Genomic DNA, 13,419 nt, shown 5'->3' with positions numbered 1-13,419 from the left:
TGTCTTCTTCTTCCTCATCCTCCTCCTCTCTTTCTTTTCTGTCTTCTTCTTCTTCCTCTTCTTGATCTCAAGCTCACTGCATGGTTTGATACCTATTTGTTTGGGACAGACATACAGTTGGGCATCAGAGTACGCTAACTGGTCACATTTCCATCGGGTAATGGGATCATGTATTAAGTACATTCATTCTGCTCCACTGCTACAAACTGTATAATGACAATATCAATTAGGCCCAACAACTGGATTATCTGCCTTCTGATATTGATCCTTGAACTCTGACCCTGTGGATGGATAAACATCTGGAACAAACAAGCTAGATCCTCCCAATGGCTGGTCAAATGGGCTTGACCAGCTGGCAGAGCTCTTTTGGGGTAACATTGCCACCCGTGATGACCACTACCACCTTCTTCCCCTCGACGTCCGGCACCTTCCCTGAGACGAGGGCAGCAAGCGCCGCTGCCCCAGCAGGCTCCACCACTATGCCAGCATAGAAGAGCTGGGAGACAGCAGAAATTATCTCCTCCTCTGTTAGCAATAAAATGTCCTCCACAAAGGCTTGAACATGACGGAATGTGTTTGAACCTGAACAGCAAAATAAATAAATTGATACATAAATGAATAAATAAATAAACATATAAATAAGTAAATACATAGATTACTAAATGAAATCAATGAAAAATAAGTAAATAAATAAACATATGAATAAAATGTATGCAATCAAGCAAATGATGGTCACAGGTATCATTCTTTTAAACAGTCTGAGCCACATTTCTGCAATGTAACTGGCTGACTGCCATTGGGATTTCTGAGCTAGTTAACTGTCTACATTCAAGTCATCACTAAGATGCTCCGTTGATAAGTATTGATCGATGGTACATATTTCATAATATTATTTCAGTTCATATTTTCTGGTACATAATAGAGGCAAGGTCACTTATGTCATTTTTTCTTTTTTCTTTTTTCTTTTTTTTTTTTTTTTTTTTTTTGGGGGGGGGGGGGGAGGGGGAACTTTTTGCTTGGACTGCAAGGTTTGGTGGTATTTGATACACTTTAATTTCACCATGTTCGTATCTTTATGAAACCAGAAGATCATAATAATGATGCACAGATGTATTTCAACTGGTGGACTTAGATACACTCATCAATGTTAAACAAAATTTTGTACTTGATGGCTGCATCTTGTCAGACTGAACAAACAAAAATTTAATGCGTATGTGTAGTTCCAATGTGACTAGTGCTATGTACAATTGTATGATGGAATGCTATAAAGCTTCTTCTCATGTCATGCAACAGGTAAAGATGATGTCACTGGTTTAAAAAAAAAAAGGCACCTGAATGAACGTTCACTTGCACGAACTATAGCTTCTCTGTGAAAGAATCACCTATCAACTTTAAGATTTGTCATTCTCATAGGTGCGCATGTGTTTTATTACTAGTTGTTTGTTGTTTGTTGTTTTTGTTTGTGTGTTTGTGTGTTTTGTTTTGCTTTTTTTTTGGGGGGGGGAGGAGCTATCAAATCATTGCATGCAAGCCAAGAATTAAGAACAGTAATTAGCCTTTGGTTTTGCCTTTGTTGATAATATTTCTTAAAGGTACTGTTTACCACGGGGGCAGTGATTTATGAATGATTAATACATGTTCGAGATATCACACTTGATGCATACGTGTACGTCAGTTGTATCACAAAACATCCTACCATGCAAAAAATTTCGCTGTTAAGCCTAAAACATAGAGATATCACTGTTTTTCTCAATAAACTACAACTGTAGACAGTTCAGTCTAGAAACATTTGTATTAAAACTATTGTTCTCATCTATACTGATCAAAATATTTACATTGGTTGTTTCCTTCCCTAATTCAAATCTTAGAGCTGTTTTGGAGCACTGAAGCTGGGTTTTTGTGTCATCTGCAAATGGTCAATAATGCATTTATCCATACCATAAAGAAATTGTACACATTTTCATCTTCTTCATATGTGACCGTGCACCATAAAACAGACAAAAAGTTGCATCCCTTGATTTTACGTGAGGACTCATAAAAGGTGAAATAGGTCAACACAGTCAATCTTGAGTTTTCATATTTTCTGAAAGAACTATTCTCCTTCTAAAGTATTCTTTAATTTGGGATCATAACATGAATGGGAAAGTTAGCTAGCATGGCTTGGAAAAGATTAAGTGCTTGAATAGACACTGTACTTCAGAGCCTCTTTTCGCAGTTCACACTTTTCCAGAGTGTGTGTTTTCTTTCCAATATTAAGATACATTGTAGGTTAGGAGAGTCCATTTCAAATGACCTTTACATCATCTAAAAGCTTAGAGTCTGCTCTTTCAGAATCTACCCTTAACTAAAAATCCATGTCAGGTGCCTTTTTGTTGGTTTTGTGATGCAGGGTCACATATGATAAAAAAAAATACTGCAGAAATCTTTCACTTACCAGCAAAGGGTGGGGCAAGACCTGAGGCAACGGAATGTACTGTGGGGTCCTCTACTGGATGACCGGCTTGCCTACTCTGGTACATACAGCAAGCTGGGTGGCAGAAGAATAAAAAAACAAAACAAAAACAAACAGTTGTATATTAAATGTAAACCGACCTATGATTAAGAGAGGGCGCTATTGCATGTCCCATGTTTACTCATCTGCCATGATCAAAACGTACATAGAACTTCAAGTCAATTGGCAAATATGCTGAATATGGTCAAGATTATTTTTTTTCTCAGTTCATCTCTTGATTCTGTCCTTTGTTTCTGTCTGAGTCTGCCCCCTACAGCAGTGGCGGATCCAGGGAGGACCGCACCAGGTGCACCCCCCCCCCCCCATTTTTGTTGAAACAAAAGAAATAGAAAGAAAAAAAATGGGGGAGGGGTGCGCCCCCCCCCCCTTTAATTTCGTTAACGCGCCCCCTCTTTTGGAAATTCCTGGATCCACCCCTGTACACTCTGTACATTTTAGATCTATCAAAGATTAACCATGATGGAACCTTGTTCATAGATAGGCCTAGAAAGTAAATAGTATTGAAAAATTGGAAATTGGAAAATGCTGGGTAAGATGAATTTTCTTTTTATTTTAATTCAGCAGAATCAAAATATAAAACAGTATTTCATATGACAAGCACAAATATTTGTGTACATTATGTACCTTTGCATAGTTCCACCTTTAGCAACCAAAAATGTTCCCCCCCCCCACAAAAAAAGCTCCATGTGTAATATGAGTTAGACATATTATCAATTTACCTGTTGATAGATCTATTTCACCAGTAAATCAAATTATATGACTTATTTATTGTGACTTTAAAATACTTTATACATCACTTGATAAATAAAATCATCAAATCAACGATAGCAAATACCGAAAGAAATGCAAAAAACAAAGAAGTAGATTAACCCGTTCCATACAGGAATCTGGTGGACTGCATTTGTGACCCGCTACAACAAAATGATCCTAAAGTCGGGCGAGGTCGATTATTTGAAAATTGCATGATATAATCCCCTAATCTTTCTGCTTTAAATTGATGTATAACACATTTAATAAAAATAATCGGCTGCGGAGATATCGATGTTTAAAAGAGAGCATGTCGAGACGTCTGGAAAATCACTGTTTCGAGAAAAGCGCCCTGAAAGTCTTCCTTTCGACGCAATCGCGATCAAGGGACACGCAAGTCAGTTTTCACCCCTGGACAATAGAAGGTAAGCCCTAGCAACCCCCGAAGAGTTCATTCAAGCACATCAGCGTCGGCGGTCTCCTCACCAACCAATCAGTGACCAGGATGTGAGAAGCAGCTGAGCATAGCGCACCCCGCCCGCACGCACCAGTCGACTGGGCAGTGTGCGAGCTTCACGCTTCGGTTAGCAGCAAGCAGCAAACTGACCAATGAGATCACTCTGGTCGTTGTTAGGGGCGTAACCTATCTGTGGTGCTGAATCCAAATTTTCGAACCAGTTTCTGCTTCGTTGAAATGCCAAAAAACATGGCTCAGAAAAACGCTATTTTTTTATCTTTCCTTTGATCATTTTGCTTCAAAATTTCGACAGATGATAGAAGACATGTTAGACTCCAATAATATATCAAAATCAGAAAATCGTAAGTTTTGACCAATTTTAATGCTCTGACTTCAAACTCGATTTTCACGTCCTCGACCATGCGCGACTTTAGGACCTTTTTGTTGTAGCGGGTCACATTTTAAGTTTATAGGCATTTCAGAATTCAGCATGGAAAGGTCTAACCCATTGAGGACGAGTCCCGAGTATACTCGGGCAGGTGTTTATGGGAAATGCGTGTTGTAGCAAAATCAAACCATTGTCAACGGGTTAATAATGACTAGATAGATCTGTCAAAACAAAATATCAAACTAGCATCACAGCTGTTCTACCTTGCTCAGGCTCCACCCCGTATATCCTTGTTTTAGCCTTCCCAGAGAGCTTCACAGCGGCAGCAAGGCCAGCCAAGAGCCCGCCCCCACCGCAGCACACCACAATCACATCGGGATCCGACACCTCCTCTAGAATCTCAAACCCTGCACTGGGCATTTGGTGAAGGAAGAAATGGATGTGGATCGATAGTTAACCCTTCTTGTGTCAAGGACATTGGACACAGCGTACAATGCTATGGGATTTTCTCTGCCAAGCAGCACTCAAAGCACACAAAGGGTTGATCAACTCCTTCTTGAAAGCTAGAATGCTATGTTCAGTACAGTTGAACCTCTCTTATCCGGCCTCCCTTTATCCGGATCTCTCTATTATACGGACGCAATCTCGTCATGAATTTTTTTTTTTCTTAATAATTACGGGAGGAAAGGGGGATTCCCAACTCCTTGAGAACTCCTACACAAACACACATGAATTACATATTACTTCCAACATGATTAACATACATTACATCAAATTTCCTTCCAAATTGCTTACCTTCAGACATTTTAACATCCCCAAACATCCCCAAATGTAACAATGAAAAGGTTCCAGTATACACATTACTACATGTGGTACTACAATGGGCTACATCAGTACTTGTGTATGTATACAGTATGTACATGTATAAAGCATTGAGTCTCCCGTATCCGGCCAAATCCCTTATCCGGATGAGCCCCGGTCCCGACTTGTCCGGATACGAGAGGTTCAACTGTACTTCCTCCATCATGGGGAACTACAATATCTTGGAAGCACAGTGCTAACACAGAAAGAGTGTGGTGGCAACACCTGTACACAATAACAAAAACAACAAAATAGCAATAACATGCCAATACACAGTGCAAAAAAAATAATGATGTTAGAAGAAAGACTATGGAGTAACATCATATCAGAATTACAATGTAGGGCTTACTGTAACCTCTGCAGATTTCCCAAAGCATACAACATGAACCATACTGAAACCTGAACAACCTGAACTTTTAAAATCAACATATTAGTTCACAGTTTTACCTGGAGCAGCACTTACAGGAATCTAAGACCCCCTTTACAGTAAGTAAAAAGGCCGGGCTCGGCAGCGGCCAAGCCCGGCCTTCATTTCAGTGTAAACACCCAAAAAGCCAAATGCGGGGCCAAAATTGGCCGCGCATTTGGCCACGCTCTGGAGGTGGTCTCGGCCTTTTCTCAGCGTAAACGCAAACTGGGCCAAATGCGGAACCAAATTTAGTCTGGCTTCCAGACCCTCTGTCCGTACTATTTTGCTATTCAGGATATCAACGGCCTCAACGTCGAAAACTAGTATAGTTTAAAGGGTGTGTACAGTTCTGGTCGAGGTGTAGATTTAGCTTTTAACATTTTGCGAGACATTCAGAAACCACTCTATGAGATGTAAGGGGGATGCAGTTCTAAGGGGTATCAAAAGTTTATTCGATGAAAATCAGTTTTGAAATGGCTGAGATATCCAAACACAAGGTGAAACAAAGAGATCCTCATACAGTTGTGGCATGTCGCCTTTTATTATTAACACTTTTTTGGATATCTCAGCCATTTGAAAACCAATTTTCATCAAATAAACTTTGAATCCTTCTTAGAATTACATGCTCTTTCATATTTCATAAGAGGCTTTTCATTATCTCACTTAGGAATGTTCAAAACATGAATCCCTACCTCAACCAGTACTGTACAGTCCCTTTAAGGTGGTTTTGTTCTGCAAAGGATTTTTCCTTCGGCAAAGACGGCGACTTTGTCATTGCCTCGGAGTCCAGTTGGCAAAGGGTCTAGAAACTACACTATACCAAATTGGGTTTGTTTACAGCGTGCCACTACGACAAAATATTGAAAAGTTTGAATTGAAAGCCCAGGCCGAACCCGGCACTGTAAACGGACAAAATTGCGGGGCTCTGCCCCAAGATTGAGGCCGGGTTAGGCCGCAGCTCGGCCCAGCCCCGCACTGTAAACGGGGTCTAAATACACTTTGTGTATTAAAAAGAAATAATAACAAAACAAACACACAAAAAAGGAAATGTTATACTTCTGTCATCATAAAGCATAACACTGAAATTCATTTACTGCTCATAGGGAAGAATTTAAAAAGCGAGTGACTCTACTTTCAGTGATTGTTAAAGTCAATATTGAAAGGAGGCTATTCAAAGCATCTGGAGAAACTTTAAAATCTATTCAATCTTTTACTTCCCATAGCATTTGTGATAACATTTTCAGTGTGACATCAAAGAAAGCACATGCAATTGGCCACATACTGAGAAAGTGAAATGGGAAACAGCTCCCCCACCCCCCCCCCACAAAAAAAGACAAACAAAACAAAACAAAACAAAACAAAAACCCTTCTCCTAATGGTATTTGTTCCTGGGACTTCAGACAGTATGTAAAACACTATGAAGTTTTCTGTGCCAATCTACACTTGAAGCATACCGGTACATGTAAAAAGCGTTAATTATTCAGAGCTCAAACACTCACCTGCCATACCCACATATAAGGTTGTAGTCATCAAATGGATGTAGATAATGCATTCCTTGCATAGCCACATATCTGTCTACTGAAGGTTGGAGCTCGCGGGAAGGCATCCTCTCAACATCTGATCCATATCCCTAAAAAGACACAAGTAAACAGACATACATCTTCAATACTATCAAAACAATGACCAGAATAACAAATGTGACCCGCTACAACAAAATGATCCTAAAGTCGGACGAGGTCGATTATTTGAAAATTGCATGACACAAATCCCTAATCTTCCTGCTTTAAATTGATATATAACACATCATATACAAATAATCGGCTGCGGAGATATCGATGTTTAAAAGAGAGCATGTCGATACGTCTGGGAAATCACTGTTTCGAGAAAAGCGCCCTAAAAGTTCTCCTTGCGACGCAATCACGATCAAAGGACACGCAAGTCAGTTTTCACCTCCCAACAATAGAAGGTAAGCCCTAGCAACCCCCGAAATGCTCATCCAAACACAGCGTCGGCGGTCTCCTCACCGACCAATCAGTGACCAGGATGGCAGGAGAAGCGGCTGGGCATGGCGCACCCCGCCAGCACGCACCAGTCGACTGGGCAGTGTGCGAGCTTCACGCTTCGGTTAGCGGCAAGCAGCAAACTGACCAATGGGATCACTCTGGACGTTGTTAGGGGCGGAGCCTATGTGTGGCGCTCACTCCAAATGTTCAAACAAAATTCTGCTTCGCTGAAACGCCAAAAAAACATGGCCCAGAAAAACGCTATTTTTTGGTCTTTCCTTTTATCATTTTGCTTCAAAATTTCGACAGATGATAGAAGACATGTCAGACTCTAATGATATGTCAAATTCAGAAAATCGTAAGTTTTGACCAATTTTGATGCTCTGACTTCAAACTCGATTTTCACGGCTTCGACCGTGCGCGACTTTAGGACCATTTTGTTGTAGCGGGTCACAAATGACAAGTGTAGGTAAAAGGATGAGAGATGAAAGACGGAGGTGGCTAAAGTCCTGTCTAGATAATCTCTAGACAGGACTGAGTGATAATGGAAAACGTCTATTGGTGTTCATATAGCCGGAACTACTCTCAGTCTCACTTTCATGATTCTCTCCCTGTCTTCTGGGGCTGTCTCTGGCATCAGCACTCGAGCCCTCAGACCCATTTTCTGCATGGCAAATGAGAAAGCCTTCCCATAATTCCCTGCCGACATGGTGATCACTTCCTTCTCATTATTGGCGACATCTTGGGGAATGTGTTTGAGTTGGTTGGCCAGACCGCGCACCTTGAACGATCCTGTAGACAGAATAATTCAAGAACAATATTGATGAGTTTGGTTTTCAAATCATGCTTCCTGCTTTTTCTTCCCTGCAGATTTTCTTTTTCTCCTGGTTTCTCAGATAAAATGTAGCTTCAACATGACATATGATACATCTGACATGACTGTTAAAAACTTGGTTTGGGTTTTAGGTTTTCTTCATATAATATGAATGTATCTGTTTATTTCATATCGGACCTCAGAGTTTGGAAAGCATAGATCCATGTACAATGTGTACATAGAAGCAGAGTCTTCATAGACCAAGTTTCATTTCCATCTCATGTTGGTTGTCTGTTTTCTGTTCATGAGCTATTTAAAAGTGTACATAAAAACATTACTTTTCATTAGAGTAAGCAGTAACCATTATATTTTGACATGAAAATCTTGCTAATCGGTCTATCAAGTCTGAGACTTTTTTGTGTAATCTTTTCACAGCAGTTGCCACAAGCTTCGAGTTCTTTTTTTTTCCCCCACTTACTGAATAAAGGGTGACTAAATGCACTAGAATAGATCTTTAATTCTTTATTTCAAAGCCTCTTTACATCACAAAAGCTTCATACCAACATGTGTTCTTGTTCTTTGTTTCTTGTGGTTTTTTTTTCTTCCCATCCATTTACAACCATAATGTCATGAGTTATACCGTACTTATAAAATGGAATCTTTATCAAGATAGGAATCTCCTCTTTGAAAATGTGACATCAACTCGATATTCTCAATAAAGTGATTTCAAACTTCCTCAGTAATGTAACGAAACAGGCTGCAACTTAAATCACTTCCATTGTGGAGAAACTGGTGGATCATGAAGTCCAGTTCCATGATATACACTGTAAAGGCCTATTTCTTATGAACTTAGTATGTTTTTTGGGCCTACATGAGATAAATTGTAATAAAATACCAGGGTATGGCTTTCAAAGTGACCGTTGCTGAGTTGGATTTAATTGGGACCAACATCCAATAAACTGAAAAAGAAAATGATTCTAAGCATACTACTGATAATATCAATAAATTACTCCCACACTAAGTGATGAGGAACAAATCCCCTGTGTGACAGTGTGTACCTGTTGGCTGTGTGTTTTCCAGCTTGAGCGACAAGTCACATAATGGCCTCGTAAGTCGCAGCCAATCCTGAGCGTGGCGCACCATGGGAGTCCGGACGCAGAAGGAGCACTCTTGGACGACCTTGTAGGCCTCCTTGAGATCATCCAGGTTGGCAAGGGGTGCATTTGGATTGTACATGGTGAAGCCCCCAACTCACCTCATCCACGTGCTGTCGAGTACAAACACATGAATTGAAGTTAAGGCAGTACTGCAACCTGGCAATGGTCGGACGGTCAAAGACGAGTGATTTAATCACTGTGGGAGCAGTAATTTTTTTTCAGGATTGGACCAGTAAAACTATTCTAGATAGAAACAAACTGGATACCTACTTGTCTATAAGTACTATAACAGACAGTTGGACCAGTAGAAAAATGGGTTTGTGAGCAGCCCGACTATTAAAGGTCAGAGAACAGTGCTACATGCAGAAGGGCTAGAACATTTGGGAGGAGGCCGGAGGGGGTTAGAGGGATCAATGTTTCCAACCTCCCATAGGAAGGAACATGAAATAGATTTGAAAAGAAAGTTGCAATTGTAAGAACTGGTGGACACAAAAACAAAAAGCAAAACAAAAACTTCTTCTTCTGAAAATGAGAGAAAAAAGGGTTGTCCCATATCTTGGTAGGTGAAAATCCATGTTTTTCTGGTTAAGCTTGTTAGTCATAAGCATGAAAAAGACCCATGCGGGCATGAGGGACCATGCTCGAATCTAAAAATGTGCAAGACATGGTATAGGTCTGATGAACATTAATTTAGTCATTAAAATGATGAGGAATGAATAAAAGTTCATCAGGTGAAAATATGTCAAACACTTCAATTGGCTACCAATCATCTAGATCTAATTACTATTTGTGGCATTATTAATTGACATAATTCATGGAAAAGATGCAATGGCAACAGAGACAAGATGTATACGTACTCTCATTATCCATGAAAGCCGATCATGCAGGGCTGCCAACTCTCACGTTGCGAGACTCACTCATTTTGGTCATTTCTCACTCTAAAACTCAATTTCGATCATTTGCATGCATTTCTATTGATCTCACTCATTTTGACTCCTAAATTATGGATAGCATTGACCTAGTCTCACTCTCAACTACTGCTAGTGCTACATGTAGTTTCCAATATTGGCAGCCCTGCGATCATGGCATCAAGGATTTTGACAGCTAGTGTACCAATTCAGTTCGGGAAACCCACTCACAAGGGGGGCCCCTCCTTATAAGTAACCCGCCCCCCTTATAAGTAACCCCGTCCCCCTTATAAGTAACCCCCGGGGCACCCCTTATAAGGAGTCTCCACGCTTTTTTGCAATGCAACGCGAAAATGAAAGGACTGCGGCAATTCGCTTGATTATGTCCATAAAGCTTCACAAGTTTCCTAGTTACTCACGGAATTTGAGCAAAATCGGTTTGAGGCATCATATCTAAAATCATGGATTTAAATGCGATGTCAAACGACCCATGCGAATGCTGAAATGCGAGCGATTACTGGCGCGAGTGATGCCTCAAACCGATTTTGCTCAAATTTCGTGAGTAACTAGGAAACTTGTGAAGCTTTATGGACATAATCAAGCGAATTGCCGCAGTCCTTTCATTTTCGCGTTGCATTGCAAAAAAGCGTGGAGACTCCTTATAAGGGGTGCCCCGGGGGTTACTTATAAGGGGGACGGGGTTACTTATAAGGGGGACGGGTTACTTATAAGGAGGGGCCCCCCTTGTGAGTGGGTTTCCCGAACTGAATTAAACAACGTCCAGTAGTACTAAGAATTCTAGTAACTATACGCTACGCAAATGAGAATTTCAAACGAACAAGCAACCGAAAAAAAAAAGTTCATTTTTGACACAAATTGCAAAACACAAAAAGCTTACGCTCAAGTCAAAAATTGCGAAATAGACTTTCCTCTCTTCTTCTCCTTTTCCTTTATGTTGATAATGTCAGTTACCACGCGCACAATGTCGATGCGTCATTTTCTCGCCATCAGCAGCACTCTATCTGAGCTCTTTGAATGCTTGATCCTGGCTCCCCGTCACATGCCCTGGGCGGCCGCAAGTACTCTAGCCCAAGTGAGTGTCTAGTTAGTAGTGTACTAGCTTGCCCCTGCATTGGGCCTCTGCTGCCGCTGCAAGACGCATCGAGTCTCCGCTTGAGTGCTAGCCAGACTGGAATATCGATGTTGATCATGCACGTCGTGTAAAAAGTTGCGTGCTCTCAGTGATACGCCCCATTCATTGTCTTTGTCAGGTGACTTGGGTCACATGATTACCACAGACTGGGGGAACCCCCTTGTTGCGACAACCAGTGCTGTACGAATAAAGACACATTGTGCCAATATTGTTCAAGGCCATGTGTTGACTACATGTACTACACATTCATTTCATACCCTATAACATCCCGTGTTTTCTTCCCCCCCCCCTTCACTCTATTTCATCTCCATGAATCTATAAACATTTCTTTTCCACACTTCCTTCCTTCCTCCCTTCATTTCTTTCTTCTTCTTTCTGTCTCCAAATAACATTACTTTATCCTTCTCTTCACTTGTTAATTATACAACTGTATTACAAAGAATCTTTTCAGACACTGCATGTACCAGTATGTTACAGCATCCAACAAAATTGTGCTTTTTCAACACTATTGTACACAACACTCTTTTTTCGGAAATTGTTAGTGGAACGAAATTTAAGCCTTGCAGTTTCCAATATTGGAATCATCCTTCATATTCCATTGCTATAGTATGTCAGAGTTGCAAGCAATGAAATGGGAAGATCAGACACACTCGATGGAAAGGAAAATGTATTTGCTGTAATACTGTAAAACACAATATTTTTGCTGTATTTGCTGTAATACTGTGAAACAATATTTTCGCGGCATGAAATGTCAAAAGATTGGAGCCGACGGCCTTTTTCGCGGCATGAAATTTTCACGAGTGGCCTCTAGCATTCAATGAGTATAGTGTAGACAATAACTTTCACATGCATTTTAATTTCGCGAATCTAAGCTCTCGCGAAATTCACAAAATTAAAATGCATGCGAGCATTCCTCATTTTACAGTATGCCAAATCAAAGGCATATTAGTACAAGTCACAGCACCGCACACAGGGCAATACAATATCAGGCATAAAAAGGCAATACAGTTATAGATTTGGTGCATTCCATATTTTTAATGGTTACACAACCACCATACAAAAAAAAATGATATACCGAGTTAGGTACACATGTAGTACAGTAATATAATATATTTATGTTATACGCAGGCTTTGGGATAAACAATGTTTACCTCTATGCAGACTTCATTTCTGGGATTGATACATTCTTCTCTAACAAACACTGGCACATGTTTTCTAAAATTTAGCCAAAATCATTGTACCAGAAGAAAATAATTCACTCGGCTGCTTTCTATTACACAAAAAATAATCCTGTATAAATAGATCTCCACCTTCAACATCAGGCAAGAAATTACTGTATTCCAAAATAAACTAAAATCTATGTAAATGTAACACTGGTGGAAGTTCTCCTTCCATTCACTGTTGCTGCCATAGGCATGTATAAAATATATTATGTGAAGAAGTATCAAAGTCGATCACTGGACTGAAAACTAGAAAGTTCAAAGTGCAGCAGATAGGTGAAAACAAAATGAGTCTGTTTGCACAGTCTGTTCTACATAAGATTCTGTGAAAGTACATGTAAAAGTACCGGTACATTTGAAGATCTATATAATTATGAAACTATATAGTGTAGTCTGTACACATGACATCATTAAAATTCAGTACCGGTATTTCAAGTCAGATGTTCTTTCTGCATGCAGTCCCATGACAGTCATGTAGAGTTTAATACAAGTAAAGCAGCTGTACATTATAGGCAATGCAGACTATAGATAGTGTTGCACTGTATAAGGCAGAGTGGCAGCATCCATGTACTTTCAGTCACTGTAGAATGACAGGTGGCCCCTGAAAAAGAGCTCTGATGCAATCTTGGTGTCCTCCAAACTATCTACAATCAGCCAGCTGAATGTCGCTAGAGAATCAACCTTCCAACAGCAATGAATGACATAGCATTTTTGACGAAAATTCATCCACAGGTTTAATGCCACTGAGCATCTATCCAATAGCCATGGTACAATATTTTGAACAGAAAAC

The 13,419-nt window shown here is 40.2% G+C and overlaps 1 protein-coding gene across 1 annotated transcript; it reads right to left on the bottom strand.

Annotated features, from left to right (window-relative positions):
- Positions 1-241: 241 nt before the first annotated feature.
- LOC139739188 (L-threonine dehydratase catabolic TdcB-like) lies at positions 242-11,336 on the bottom strand. Its single transcript, XM_071649803.1, has 7 exons — positions 11,155-11,336; positions 9,250-9,458; positions 7,973-8,169; positions 6,874-7,004; positions 4,368-4,516; positions 2,435-2,527; positions 242-582 (listed from the first exon to the last, which is right to left on the bottom strand). Exons 2-7 carry the CDS (start codon positions 9,425-9,427, stop codon positions 335-337), a joined length of 996 nt encoding a protein of 331 aa, XP_071505904.1. The 5' UTR covers positions 9,428-9,458; positions 11,155-11,336; the 3' UTR covers positions 242-334.
- Between the last annotated feature and the right edge of the window lie 2,083 nt (positions 11,337-13,419).

Source organism: Diadema antillarum, unplaced genomic scaffold, assembly GCF_040938485.1.
Source record: "Diadema antillarum isolate AM-2024a unplaced genomic scaffold, OU_Dant_1.0 seq00000786_RagTag, whole genome shotgun sequence".
Taxonomy (NCBI): Eukaryota; Metazoa; Echinodermata; class Echinoidea; order Diadematoida; family Diadematidae; genus Diadema; species Diadema antillarum.
This window is presented reverse-complemented; position numbering and strand designations above follow the sequence as displayed.